Source organism: Chlamydotis macqueenii, chromosome 6 (assembly GCF_036417535.1).
Source record: "Chlamydotis macqueenii isolate bChlMac1 chromosome 6, bChlMac1.mat, whole genome shotgun sequence".
Lineage (NCBI taxonomy): Eukaryota > Metazoa > Chordata > Aves > Otidiformes > Otididae > Chlamydotis > Chlamydotis macqueenii.
The window spans coordinates 17,028,138-17,042,583 of record NC_141561.1 but is presented as its reverse complement, the minus strand read 5'-3'; the positions used below and the strand labels follow the sequence as shown (position 1 = coordinate 17,042,583).

The following is a 14,446-nucleotide window of genomic DNA, read 5'->3' as shown; positions in this document are numbered from 1 at the left end:
AGCACTCAGCATGGGGCATCCCTGTGCCCATCAGCTCTTGGTGTGTGTGTGGGATCCCTGTGCCAAAGGGTTGCCCTGTACCGGGGATCCCTGTGCCCATGCAGTGCCTGGTGTAGGAACCCGTCCTGCTCTGCCACCTGTGCCGGGGAAACTGAGGCAGGGAGGAGAGAGGCTGGCGCAAGGCTTCCACTGCACCACCCTCACTTGGTTCCTTAACATTTGGGAAGCTGCCCCATGCCCAGTGGGGTGTCATGGGCCACTCGGGCTCCATCGTGCCAGCAAAGCAAGTGCCAAAGCTACCGCTGGGCAGTGCCAGGGCGAATGTCACTGCAGGGCGGTGACAGGCCAGCCTGTGACAGGGCAGAGACCCAGGCTGGAGGAAGGAGAGGCCCCTGGCTACTTGGGGACCCCTGCGCGTGCTGGGGATGCAGGACTGTGAGCTGCTGGGGGCACAGGTGGGTGCTCAGGACTGTGGGTGGGTGGGTGGCACTGGTGGGGCGGCAGTTGTGGGGTTCCATCTCCATTCCTGTGTCTGTGTATCCCTGACGCAGATGTGAGAACAGGGACTTACAGAAGTGTGTGTAACACACACGCATGCTCGTTTGTGTCCCTTCACAAGCGTGCAGCTGGGGCTGGGGGCAAGAGTGAACTGCAGCTCGCCGGAGTGTGGGTGCGCAGCAGGTCTCTGGGGAGCTGCCATAGGGTGCGTGTCCCTGCATGGGTGTGGATGCTTGTGTGTGCTCATTCATGGGGCGTGTGCATGCGTGTGTGTGCCTGCTAGCACATCCATGTGTGCTGGGTGCGGGAGCAGTGGGGCTTTATGCTAAGGTGAGCTGTTAGAAAGGTGCCCCCCAGCCCTTCTCATGCCCAGACGGGCCCCCACACACATGGGTGACCAATACCCACACGTGACATGGGTGGTAGGTGCAGTGTGCATGAGTGTGCTCCAGTGTGTACTCAGGGGGGTGCTTGTGCTACGTGTGCGTGCACTCTGTGCACCCAAGGGCAGTGCTTGGGGACACAGTGACCCTGGGAGGGAGGATGCAGAGGACTCCTGCCAGGACTGGTCCTGTACTGGGGGTACATGCCCGCATCAGTGGTACCCATGGGGGGGCGTCCCTGGGCTAAGTGCCCCTGTCCGTGCCCCCCCCGCTGAGAAAATGGGCCCTAAATGACGCTCACGGGCAGTGTCCCTGCAGCCACCCTGTCCCTGTCGCATGACCCTTGTCCCTGCCCTTCTGAGGGGCCCGGGCTTGTCACAGCAGTGAATGGGAGGGGGTGATTTATGGCGGGGGTGGGGACACCCCTCTCCACTGGGGCTTTCATTTGTGGGCAGTAACGAGGCTGAGTAATGAGGACTGTAATGATGGCGGGGGGTGTGCACAGACGGGTGCTCCCCTCCTGTTTGGTGCTGTGAGCAGGATCAGGCCCCCCAGCCTCCCTCCACCTCTGGTTCTGGCTGGTATGGGGGGGACAGGGGGTGCTGTCCCCATCTATCCCCTGCCCCAGCAGACATATCCCCACAGGAGTACCTCTGCCATGGGCTGGGCGCTGGGATAGGGATATTTTGGGGAGTCAGATGCACCTCCCTGTCCCACCCTGCCCCTCGTTTCTGGGCTGGCGGCTGGATGCAGCGTACAGATGGGAAACTGAGGCATGGGGACGGGGAGGCCATTACAGTGCCCACGTCCCTTCCGTGGCCACGTAACCATGCCAGCTATGGCTCGTCCCAGCGAAGTGTCCTTTCCCCTCGGCGCGTCCCCCACCCTGACTCACACCCCCGTGGTCACGGCCAGCTGAGCACAAGTTTCCAGACTGGAGCTGGAGTCAGAGCTGGCGGGGGACACACACACACACGACGACACACACAAGGGGCACACACGGGGTACCCCCCTGCCAAATCCATCCCCGTCAGGGCTGCCAAGCCGCTTTCCTTCCCGCCGGGAGCTCGTCCCCCCTCACTGAGGCCCCCCAGCTCGGCGTATGGATGTCCGCCCGTCCCTCCCAGTCCTGAGACCACCCAGGGGTCACTGCTGGGATTTGGAGGGGGGCACCCCTCCGCAGGAGGCCAGAGGAGGGGTAGGGGTGAGATGGGTGCCTCTCGGGTCAGCGGAGGAAATGGATCCCAAATGTGTGTGTTGCGGGGGCGAGAGGGGGGCTGAGACGAGCCACAGCCCCGATCCGGCCCCCCCAGTCCCGCAGCCACTTTGCTGGGGTGGGGGGGATCCCCGGCCGCCCCCGTGGCCACCTCATCCGAGGTGCCGGTGGGCGCTGCGGGGGTGAGGAGGGGGCTTCGCCACCCCCAACTTCTCCCCTCGGCTGGAGGGGCGGTGTGGGGCCGGGGCGGGGCGGGCGGGCGGAGCGAGGGGGATCCGGGGGGTGGGGGGGCTCGGCCGGCGGCGGGGCCGCGCCGCGGGCAGCATGACCGGTCTGTGCGTCTCCTGCCTGCTCTGGGTACGGGCCGCACCGGGGGGGGGCACCGGGGACCACCGGGACGGGGGCGCGGGGAACCGGCAGCGGGGTCGCGGGAGCGGATGGAGGGGGCTGGTTGCGGGGGGGCGGGGAGCGGGATGGGCGACCTGGGAGCGAGGGGAGAGAGGGGACAACTAGCGTTGCGGGACCGGGACCGGCTCTTGGGGAACCGGGACCGAGCGGAGATCGGTAGGGACGGCCGGACACCGGGACGGGGCTGGGGGGAGCCCCGGGGAGCTGGGGGAGCGAAGCGGGACCCAGCCTGGGAGAGCGGTGGGCACCGGGCTCGGGGGTGCGCGAAGGGGGGATCCGGATGGGATGCGGGACAGGGAGGCTGGACTGGGGCGGAGAGGAGTGGGGGGGTTGGGATGGGGAATGTGGGGTGCTGATCCCCCGCTACACCCAGCCTGCGGCCTCGGCCGGGGGCCCCCGCTATTCACCGTGTCGAGGCTCCGCTGCCCCTCTGGACGGGAGGGAAACTGGGCAGACTGGGAGGGGATCCAGATTCCCCGTCACCAAGGCGAGCTGGGCCCCGGGGCACAGCGGGGTGCGAGGCACTGGGTGGGCTGGGCTGGACCCAGCCGTCCTGGTGCCCCCCGCCCACCCCAGCTTTGCAGTCTCAGAGGGAACTGGACGTCCCAGTTCCACCACCCCCCCCGCGCCGCTGCACCTCTGCAGTGCTGGGCAATGAACCCAGGCCTCCCAGCTCCCGATTAAATCTGGCATTTCTCCCCGCTGCCTCTTCCAGGCCAGGACACCTGGGTCCCCTTCCAGACTCCTTGGGTCTGCGGGTTGAGGGGCCCATGGCCAGGGACGCCTGTGGGGGCTGGCCCCTGGAGGTGGGTACCTACGGGCGGGTACCCAGGTGGCATCCCCAAAAGGTCCCCCAGCCTGCTGCTATGCTTCCTCCCCGAGTAGTTCCCAGCCCCGCAGGCGGGGAGGCTAACTGGGAACCTGCCAGTATGGAGCTGGGATGGGGTTGTTTTGTGGGGTGGGCTGGCGGGGTGGCACTGGCTGAGCAGAGTACCACCCCTCGGCACCACGGAGGTGGGGGTGTAAAGCCAGGCTCTGGGTTGGCAGCCCCCCTGGCACGGGGATGGTGTTGGCCACCAGATGAGCAGAGGGGGCTCTGTGGGGTGGGAATGGGCAGGGGCAGCGCTTTCCCTAGCGAGGATAATTGCTGTTAATGAAGCAGGCCCATGCTGATGTGTGGGGCCAGGGCAGAGTGGTGGGGGTACGTACGTGGGAGATGCGTCGGCATCCCCAGGCATCCCGGCCGGGTCCCTGGGAGCCGGGTGCAAGGGCTCTTCCCGGGGCACCCTGCAGCAAAGATGCTGCTTTGCATATGCAAACAAGCTCATGGCATCCTTACGCCTCACTGTCACCCAGCAACTGCGGCATGGGAGCCCCTGGCCCGGGGGAGCTTTTCCCACGGCTGTCGGGTGGGTGATGACATGCCTGTGCACACGCATGTGCATATGTCCAGCCATGTGTGGCCCGGTCCCTCGTAGGGTGACACAAGTGCCGGGGGCTGCCAAGGGAGCAGTGAGTGGCCATGAGGGAGCAGGTACCCTGGGGAAGAGGGGCTTGCACACACATACGCGCCCGTGTGAGCGTGCACACGATTGCACATGGGCCTATATGAGGGAATATGGAAATATGCCCACGCGTCTGCTGCTGCGGTGGCTGGTGGGAATATGGATGCTCACGCACACTCGCACACTTGCAGGTGTGCGTATGGCTGGATGCAGGGCGCTAACACGCGCTGCGTGTAGGACACACCGCACCTTCACAGCACTGGGTGTGCCCAGCCCTTCTGCCTGTCCACACGTGCACTGGGGAAACTGAGGCAGGGAAGTTTTAGGAGGGGAGTACCCGGCACCCCGGTGCTTTGGCACCATTCCTCCCCTGGCTCTGGCACGGTGCCGAGGCCGGAGGAGAGCCGGGCGCCCAGGCGAGGTGGGGGCCCCTGGGCCTCTGCTTAATCTCGTTAGTCTTGGCACGAAAAGGCAGATTTACAGGGGCTCGCGTCTTCAGCTGGCTGCGGGTGGGTGGGCAGGGCTGGTGCGCTGCCAGGGGGTGCCCCCCTCCCTAAACAGCCAGAAGGGGTCAGGGTAGGTGCTGGCTGCCTGCTGCTGTGCCAGGATTCCCCCCTGCCCTGTGCCCTCAGCCCTGGTGCGTGAGCCCTCGCAGATGCTTGCATGCTCACACGCCGGCACCTGTGCATGTTGGGATCCATCCTGCACCTGCACTTGTGGCACTGCCTTCCCTCTGCCGCGGGCTGCACCAGGCAGGGTGGGCACAAGCGGTCACGCTCAGGGGGCACCGCACCTCCTGTGCACCCCTGTGTGACACCTCAGCACACACTGCCTGCTGTGCACCCCCAAAACACAGCATGACACGCAGATACCCCCCTGCACAGGCACCTTTCTGGCAGCACCTGCACGTACCTGGATGTGCGCTTGCACGTTTGCACATCTGTCTGTGTGTTCACACACGTACATGCAAACATTTGTGCACGCACACGCTTGCATCTGTGCCTTCACACGTGTTCACGTGCACCCAAGGTTTGCACACACATAAATACACACGAGCATGCTTGCCCTCCCGTGCATGGAGGTATACACTTGTGCGTGCACAGCACACACAGGTGGTCACGGAAACACTTGTGCACAGGCGTGCCTTCACGAGGACACACGCGCGAACGCACCGACGTGCAGGGAGACACGAGTGGACACGTACGTGCACGCACACACACACACACAGGCGGACAGACGTGCACGCGGGTGTGGATGTGCTCACGTGTGTGCACGCATAGTGTGCTCACAAGCGCGTGTACAAGCCTCCGGCGCGCACCGCCAGGGGGCGGCAGAGACTATTTAAAGGGGCCGCGGCAGTGGTGGCGGGGCGGGGGGGGGGGAGTGTGTGTGTGCAGTGTCCCCCCCGCACCGCCCCGTACCCACCCGGGCAGGAGCCGAGGGGCCCCCGCCCAGGCCGTGCCCGCGGCTCCACAGCCCTGCCCTGCTGCTGCGGGCGCTGCCCCACATGATGGGGTGCAGGGAGGGGTACACGTTTATTCACCCTGGGGGGAGGGCGGGTGGGGGATGACCCCCTTTCCAGAAGGAAACTGAGGCAGGGCAGGGCCGGTGCCACCCCGTTCCCACTGATGAAGCCCCGTGTGTCCCCCAGCCCCAGGACCTGGAAGCCCCCCCAGCACACGCCTTCAAGATGACGAGCTTCAAGAAAGTGAGGGCATGCGGGATCTGCCGGCAGGCCATCACGCGCCAGGGCAGCACCTGCCGAGGTGAGCCGGGGGTGCGGGCACGCGCGTGCGAAAGGGAGCATGCCGCGGGGAGGGGTCAGGACATCAGGGGATGCGTGCGTGTGCCCACCCATACGGCTGTGTGCACGAGGATGTGAAGGTGGGATGGCGTGCCTGTGCCAACCTGTGTGTGCACATGTGTGTGTGTGCATGTTAGAGGGGGAGCCTGTGGGTGTGCACGAGTGTGTGTGGTGCCTTTGCCGGCGGGAAGATGGCTGGGAGGCGAGGGTGGCCTGTGGAGGCACTTGCACGAGTGCATGTGGCCAAGTGCCAGCTGCACACGTGTGCAGCGTGTGTGCAACTGTTGCCGCACAAGTGTGCACACGCATACAGCTTTGTGCACATGGGTGGCTGTTCATGCACTTTGTGTGTGGCACCCGGTGGGACACAGGCAGTGCCGTGGCCCCTCGCACGTGTACGGTGCTGCCGAGCCCCGTGCGAGGGGTGGTGGACGGAAATGCCGCTGGACACGGGAACAATGCGGCTTCCTTTGACACAGGAAATGGCCTGGGGGGGGACAGGACCTGGGGGGCGGCCGTGGCCTGGGCCACGCCACGTGGGAACCCCCGTGTCCCCTGGGGATGGGACATGAGGCTTTGCAGGGCTCCTCAGGCAGTGTGGCGGTGCCCTGTATAAACGCGTATCCCCAGCGGTGGCAAACACACGGCTGCACCGATGCGTGTGCATGTACCGTCCTTTGCAGGGGCGTGGGCACAAGTGTGCAACAGTGGTGCGCGGGCAGGCAGGGGCAGGGGTGCTGGCAGCACCCACGCAGCACTCTGGTGCACGCTGGTGCATGTGTGAGGCCTCGTGAGATGTGTCCGTGCGTGGCCTCGCTTCATGCCTTCATCCCCAGGCACTGCGGTTTGCATGGGTGCCCGCTCCTTGGCGTGTTGGCACTGGGGAGTGATGGCTGGTGGGTACGTGCCCGAGTGCCACACGCGTGTGCACATTGTGCTGTGCTGGTGCCACCCGGTGTGTGCATGCGTGTGTGCAAGGTGTGGGTATTTGTGTGTGTGGGGGCATGTCCCGGTGGTCTCTGCCCAGTGCTGAGGTGCTCCATGCCATGCAGCGTGGGGTGCCACCCCCTGTCCTGCCCCCCCACGTAGGGTGCCCCCTGGCAGTGCCCCTTCTCCTGCCCCCACTAACCCTCTGCCCTCTCCCTCCCGCAGGCTGCAAGCTCTCCTGTCATACCAAGTGCCAAGCCAAGGTAAGGCCGGCACCTCGAGGTGTGCCCGTCCCTTCCTGAGGGGCACAGGGGATGGGAGGGGTGCTGTGATCCGTGCCAGCTGACCCCACTGGATGGGCACCCAGATGTGCTGGTGGCTGTGGGCTGTTCCTGGTGGCACCGGTGTCACTGACGGGTGAGGCTGGCAGTGCCACCCTCGTCCCTGGCGGCGCATGCTCGTCTGGGTGTGGTGCTGGGTTTTGGGGTACAGCCCTGCTCAGAGGGGGCTGGCAGGAACCTGTCCCCTTTGCCAGGGTGGTGCTGCTGCACATGGGTGCCATGCGCCGTGGCCGAGCGCTGCCGGCGGCAGGCGCGCAGGCTGGGCACCTCTCCCGATACCCAGTGCCGCCAGGGGCGGATCTCGCTGGCAGGAGGGAGCGGAGCTCAGGATGCCCGGTGGTGATGTCTGGCTGTCCGGCTGCTGCGCCGATGGAGGGGGATCCTACGGTAACCCAGGTTCTCCGGGGAGCTGGAGGTGGGCACGATGCCCGCCGCCACGCTGCCTGAGCAGGGGAGGCTGTGCGTTGCTGAATCCCTGGAGAGGCACGCGTGCCAGCCAGCTCTGGGGCTGGTATCTCAGGCGGGAAGAGGCTGGGGCGCCTCGGGCGGGCAGCGTAGGCTGGGACATGCCCATGCCCATGCCCGTGCCCGTGCCCGTGCCTGGCTGGGCAGGGAGGGAGAGGAAAGGCCCCATAGGGGTGCCTGTGCCGGAGGCTGGGCACGCGTCGGGCATTGCAGCGTGCTGCGGCGTGGGTGGCGGCGTGGGGCAGGCACTGGGAGCAGCCATGGCACTGGGCCCTGGCTGGGGTGTCCGAGGAGGTGTGGGCTGTGGGGGCACCCTGGGGATGTGCCCGGCACCTTGGACCCTGAGTGGGCAGGACAGGTGGCCAGGAGGCTTGGCAGGGTTGTGACACCCGGGGGGACCCTGTGCCGCCCAGAGGATCCTCTGCCACCCTGGGGTACCATCTTGAGAACCTTCTGCCATCCCAGGACTCTGTGCCAGCCTCGGGACCGTGTGCCCTCCCGGGGACCCTCTGCCAAAGACGCTCCAGAGGAGGTGGCTTTGCCTTGATGTTGGGATGCTGTGGGGAGAGAGGAGGGGGGTGTGGGGAGTGGGATGCCTGCAGTATGGCAAGCAGTGGCCAGAGCATCTGCCAGTGGTTTCCAAGAAGGAGGGAGTGCCAGGAAGCCTGTGCGTTTGGGTGTGTGCCCGGCGAGGATTTTCTGATGTCTGATACAGGGTTGTGTATGAAGAAGGGGATCACACCAGTGTCCCAGCATCTGGGTAGCCTGCGCGCAGGGGCAGCTCATGATTTGCTCCCGCGGCCGGCTGCATTTCATTAGCTCCCATCACCCTTCCCACGCTCGCTGGAAGCCAGAGCCCCCTCGGTGGGGCCGATTAGGCAAGGAGTGTGCTGCTGGTGGGGGTGCGTGCATGGGGCCAGGGCCAGGGGCCTTCTGCAGAGCTCCTTTGGGCCAGCGCCCAGGGAGGGGCTCCTCCGGCCGGGCAAGCGGCCAGCTGACTCACACGCCGGCTTGTTATTGTAGGGTCTCCAGGGAGGGTGCGTGTGGGGAGGGGGCTTGGCACAGAGAAAAAACGGCCTCTTGTCTACCTGAAGCCCCTCACGTTTAACCCTGTCACCCCCAGAATACTTTGGAGGCAGAGGATGTCTCACCCCCAAAGTGCTGGCAGCTGCACCCCCCCCGGTGTTCCTCCTCCTGCCCTGGAGATGCTGCCGAGGTCCCGGTGTCACCCCCTCTGGTGGCTCCTGGTCCTGGAGCCTGTCCCACCGTGCTGTTGGCAGCGTCTTCCCCTTGGTCCCTGTATTTACCCCCTTGGGACCTGTCCCGACCTCTTGTTCTGCCCCCCTGGCTGCCCTCCAGCCGGCACCCAGCCAGCTGCCTCCTGTCCCAGTCGGGGGGAAGCCCCCAGTTACAAACCCCGAATGGGTTGGGTATGGTGGGAGGGGGGCAAAGAGGTGAGATAGGGGTGTGGGTAGGAGGACTGGGGGGGTGTGAAGGGTTGTACTGAGGGTGATGGGTGTGGGGTGCCAGGGGGTATCATGGGTGCGATGGGGATGTAGGGGGGAGGCACTGAAGTGTATGTGGGCACACCAGGGGGGTTTTGGGGTGCTGGTGAGTGCCACATCCCCGAGGAAGCAGTGAGCGGGCAGGAATTGTGCCCCGGCAGTGACCTGCACCCCTCCAGGTCTGAGGGACAATGGAAGGGGACAGCGGAGGGACCCGTGCCCTGCAGTGGCAGCAATGCTGGCGGGGTGCCCGGTGCCCGTGGGCGGCTCTGGGGGGGCTGGGGCAGCCACACATGCATCAGCTGGGAAGCTCGACGCCGTTCCCATGCCCATGTAAGGCCCTTCTTGCGCCCGGCCCCTCCGCTCAGGGATTTTTCCTCGCTTAGCAAACCTCCCTCCCTCTCTCCAAGGGGGATGGACGGACGGACAGACGGACACTGTCATGTATCTGACCCCCCAGCCTGCCCTTCCCTCCCTCCCTGCACCGAAACTGCCTGCACAAGGCGGGGGGGGGAGGGGGTGGGGGGGTTGGGCTGTGTGTGTAGCTTCCTTTGAAAAGTTGGGAAACTGAGTCACAGAGCCCTGCCCCAGGGAGCAGCTGGAGATGGGGGACACGGCGTGGGGTGCAGGGCTTTCCGTGGCAGTGGTCAGGCGTGGGTGAGCTGTGCGGGTTGTGGCATCGCTGGGATCTGGTGGTGACACTGCCCGCCCAGCTGGGATAGAGGGATGAGCCTGAGGATGCTTTGGACAGCATGTCCTAAATCATGGAGCAAGGGAGGTGCTGGGGGTGTCCCCGGCCCCTGGGATGTGCTCGCTCCGACCAGGGCTGGATTTTGCCATGATGCTGCTTGGAGAGGCTGAGAAAAGACGGGGGATGATGCTTCTTCCTGTGGTGGGATCTGGCCTGGTGACGGCCGGTTTGGCTGGGGGACTGGGAGAGCCGCGGTATTTGGCTGCCGAATCAGCTGGCGGTTGCGGGGCGGGTGGTTCTGGGAAGCGGTGGCTGTTCCAGCCCCTGGGCCTGGCAGGGCTCCAGCTGCCCCGCTCGCGAGGTACCACAGGTCCTAGGGGAGCGGGGCTGCTGGGCTGTGCCAAGGAGGGAAACTGAGGCACAGTGCGTAGTATGGCGCCGAGGAGTCCGTCCTTGTCCCCCGGTGTCTCCCCCTGGGGAGCTGACAGCAGGCGCTGGAGCTGTGCTGGGCTGCTGGGCCATGTGTGTTTGTGTGCGTGTGTGTTTGTGCATGTGAACATGTGTGTGTGAATGTGCATGCATGTGCCTGAATGTGAGTGTGTTTGCACGATCATGTGTGTGCACGCAGGTCATCACACGCGCATACTCCCAGCTCAGTGCTGTCCGTCCCCGCTGGCCTCGCGCCAGGCCCAGCTTGTTTTTCGAGTGCCCCCCTGCGAAGGGACTTGGGGCGGGGCAGGGGGGAGTTTGTCCATCATTAAACCGGGGGCTGGAGTGGGGCCAGGGCTGGGCAGCGAGGCGCGTCCCGGCCAGAGCAATCGCTCCCAGCGCCCGCAGCACCGATGGGCCCTTGGTGGCAGGGGGGACGCAGTGGGACCCATGCTGGGGAGTGTGGTGCTGGCGAAGGGGACGTCCATCTCCTGGCCTCGACTGGTGGTTGGGAGCCCCCCCACCTGCGAACCAAGTCAGGGCCAGGAGGGGAAACCGAGGCAGGGAGTGGTTGGACCCTTCTGGGCAGACTTGACTTGTGGTGATGGGCACCCCGCAGCCATGCCGTGGCCGGGGGCTCCGGGCAGTGCAGGGAGGCATGGCCAACCTGTACATCGCGGGCTCCTCGTGGCTGTGCCAGGCACGGTAGCTGCAGGACAGCCGTGTCCCAGCTGTGGTGGACTCGTGCGAGGGGACATGTGGCCATCCTGTCCCTGCTCACCACCCCAGCCACTCTGCCCTGCAGCCTCCTCCCTGCGCAGCGGAGGGGATGATGTGCCAGTCACACTCAGAGCTGCCAGTCCCATCCCTGTCCCGATGCCCTGTTAAAAGCCACCCCCTCAGTGCCTGGGGACAGCTAATAAGCAACACCCCTGGTCTCCACAACAGAGTGGGTGGCAGCGGGGAGGAATGCTGCCGGAATGTGTCCTTGGCCCTGGCATGGGCCCAGCCGGGGTAGCGGGACGTGGGGCTGCAGGGGTCGGCCCTGCCCCAGTGCCGTGCCAAGTTGCGTTTGTGCAATGGGTCCTGGAGGGGGTTCTGGATTGTTTTTCCTCCCTCTTTCCTTTTTCCCTTTCTTTACGTCATTGCCCAAATATTCAGCCTCTCTCAGCTCCGAGTCGGGGCGGGGGGTGGGGGGGGTCGGCTCGGCTGCTTGGAGGAGCTGGGGCCCTTCTCTGCACCCTCTGGGTGCTGCTGGGCGCAGGGAGGATGAGCAGGGGAGCAGGGATCCTGAGACCGCCCATGCTCGCTGCACTGGTGAGCGCTGGCCGGAGCTGGTCTGGGAGGTGCCAGCCAAGGTAGCAGGGACCACCAGCCTCCCTCCGTGGGGGCTCCCAGGGCCGAATACAGCCCCCCAGGTCCCTGCAGTGGTGGGAACCAGGATCCGAGCTGGATGGGCTCCCACGGAGGGTCTCTGCCTCGTTTCCCATCAATTTTCTCTCTTTCTGGACCGCTTTGCATTCTTCATGGCCACCCCTCCTGGGACCTGCCCCAGTAAGGGCTCTGGGTCCCCAGGGACCCTGAGCACCCTCCAAGGGGTGGCACGAACCCCAAAACAGTTAAAAGACCTGGCTCAGGAAGGGGCTCAACAGAGCCCATGTCGGGGCTTCATCTCCTCCTTGCATGTTTTCACCTCTGGATATGACCCCCTCCCCAGTGCCTGGTCCCCAGGTCCACCTTTTTCCGCTGGGATCTGGAGTGGTGATGGGGTGATGTTTTGCATGCTGGAGGAGCTGGTTCAGGTTGAGGGTGATTTCTGGTTTCTCCAGGGATGCTGGGGGGACCCTGTGGGGCGCAGGGGCCATCGGAGCCACTTGGCTGACTGCTGGAACCAGTCTCACTGGTGCTTTGGCCCCCATGGCTCCAGGAGCTGGAGGTCAGGGGCATTGTCAAGACTTCTCTGGCTGTGTCCTGTGAGGGGGACACGTCACATCCACACGGGACAGCTCCTGTCACCTCCCCAGGGACGAGGACGTGCTGTCACTGCCCTTTGCTCACCCACTCAATTCCATCCCGCTCGGCCGCTAATACTTTCCCATCTGGCCCCAGCTCTTCCGCTGCTGGTGTTTCCCAGGGTCTGGGAGCCGTTCTGCAGCCACCTCCCGAGGAGCCCAGGCTGGGGGGGGTCCGTGTGGGGGTCTGTGTCAGAGCCGAACTGTGTCCATGCCTGGCTCCCCTGGCTCAGGGTGTTCTTTGTCCCTCCATCGCAGCTGCAGCACTCCCCTCTTTTTTGGATGCCTGCTTTTTGGGGGCTGTGGTGATGCGGGGGGGCGGGGGGGAGGTGGTTTGGGGGTGCCGGTGAATCCTGATGGGGGGGTTTTGTGCCCAGAGCAGTGGCTGTTGGGGTCCTGCCCCGTGCCCTTGGGTGCCAGGGAGGGTAGCAGGGCTGGTGCTTGATTGGGATAGGGGTGAGGAGGTGCCCCCCGGGGGCAGCAGGAAGGGCCAACTGGTGCCTTTTGGTGCTCCTGTTTTGTGGCACTGTCTGGTTGCAGGGGAAACTGAGGCACGGAGTGGTTGTGCAGGATCTGCTGGGGTGGAATTGAAGTCACAGGGGTGATGCATCTTACAGGGTTCTTGGAGGAGGGCAAAGGGAGAGCCCCTCGCTGCCTCCCCCTCCCTGGTGACTTTTCAGGGGATGGCAGGGCAGGAGGGACTCTCGGGGTCCTGCCCTGCGCTGGCAGAGCCAGCCCCAGCCTTTTGGCTGAGCCCGTGGCGCGAGGACGGAAACGCAAACAGGAACGGGGAGGCGTTGGGTGAGAAAATGTCAACAGCGCTGGGCCGAGCGCCTGGCTCGCCGTCTCCCCAGCCCGCTTGCTGCTCTGTGGGCCACTGCCGTGCAGGCTCCCCCCTGCCCCGCACCATCGGGGGCTTCCCTCCTTCGCTCCTGGGTCTCCTGGCACTGCTTGCTTGCTCGCGCAGCAAGGCTGGGGCTGGGCTGCCCCAGGGGTGGCTGGAGAGAGCCAGGCTCCGTCCATCGCCACACAGAGCCACCGAGAAGGAGGAGGAGGAGGAGGAAGGGAGGAGGAAGGAAGGCGAGGGGGATGCTGGGCACACCCCAAATTTGGGACAGACAGGCAGGGACTGGCATGGCTCCACGTGCCAAGGGACAGCTGGGGCTTTTTGAGCTTTGCTTTTTAATTGGAGGAGTGGGCTGGTAAATTTTCACATCCCCCCAAAACCAGGGTTGTGGGGCACCCAAGGACCATTAATCGGGCACCCCATCCCGTGCATGGCAGGGGAGGACCAAGTCATGCCAGGGGGTGCCAGGCAGAAAAGGCCCCAAGAAGGGCCCCACACCCCTGTCCCTACCACCCCCCCGCCAAGGGCACCGGGACGACGGTGGCGTCACGCGGGGCGATAAGGCCCCGACCCCGCTGCACCCCGCCGCCCGCCGCGGCCCCTGGGCACGGGGGTGCGAGACGCTTTGTGGGCAGAGGCGGCGGTGGTGGTGGGGGGATATTTTTTTTTGAGGAGGAACGGGTCTGCCTGTTTACCAGCACCCCCTTGCCCAGGGCCGGCTGCCCGAATCGGGCTCCCGGTTGCCTTTAAGGGCGTTTTTGGGGGAGGCGAGGGGAGCGGAGTGGGGCTGGACTTGGAGAGCGCCGTGCAGCTGGGGAGAGAGGGAAGAGGAGAAGAAAGAGGGAGAAGGAGCGAGAGGAGGGAGGGGAGCGGTGGAAAAAGCCGCCTGGGACCCCCTTCCTCCCCAGGGCCGGGGCCGGCGCCCCCGGGCTCCCCAGCCCCCGGGCCTCTCCGGGGGTGCAGAGGGGAACGGGGGTCCGGCGGGACACCCCTGCGCCCCTCCATCGCCGGGGTCCCGTTTGCGGGGAGTGAAACCCTTCGGCTCTCCCCCTCCTTCCCTCCCCTCCCTCCTCCCTCCCTCCTTCCTTCCTTCCTTCTCCAGGCTTGGCCCGGGGAGGGAGGGGGGGCTCAGCCTGCAGTTTGCCTTCACGCCTGCCCGTCCGGGCGACGCCGGGCTCCTGCCTGCCCCCCTCCCCCCCTGCCTTGCCCCCCACCCTCCCCAGCCGCCCCCCGGCCGCCCCCCGGGCCAGGTGAGGCTGCGCTGCTGTTCCTTTCGGATGTAGGCAGGCGAGACCCCGGATGGATTTCGGGAGCGTCATGAACCAGGTACGGGGTGGGCTGCGAGGGCACGGGGGTCCCCAGTGCCCCCTCCCGTGGAAGGAGTTGAGGGTGGGGGCGGGGGGATGCTGCAGGGT

General features: G+C 65.7%; 1 protein-coding gene across 3 annotated transcripts in view; it reads left to right on the top strand.

Moving 5' to 3' along the window:
* The window catches only part of TNS1 (tensin 1), a 68,755-nt gene that overhangs the window by 687 nt on the left and 53,622 nt on the right, over positions 1 to 14,446 (top strand). For 2 of the 3 annotated variants that reach the window (XM_086751630.1, XM_086751629.1), the window contains exon 1: positions 13,729 to 14,357. In XM_086751630.1, coding sequence (XP_086607756.1) covers positions 14,331 to 14,357 — 27 coding nt within the window. In that variant the 5' untranslated portion in view covers positions 13,729 to 14,330. Of the gene's footprint in view, positions 1 to 5,661; positions 5,777 to 6,966; positions 7,005 to 13,728; positions 14,358 to 14,446 lie in introns of those variants that run through there. The other variant, XM_086751628.1, reaches the window with a different exon arrangement.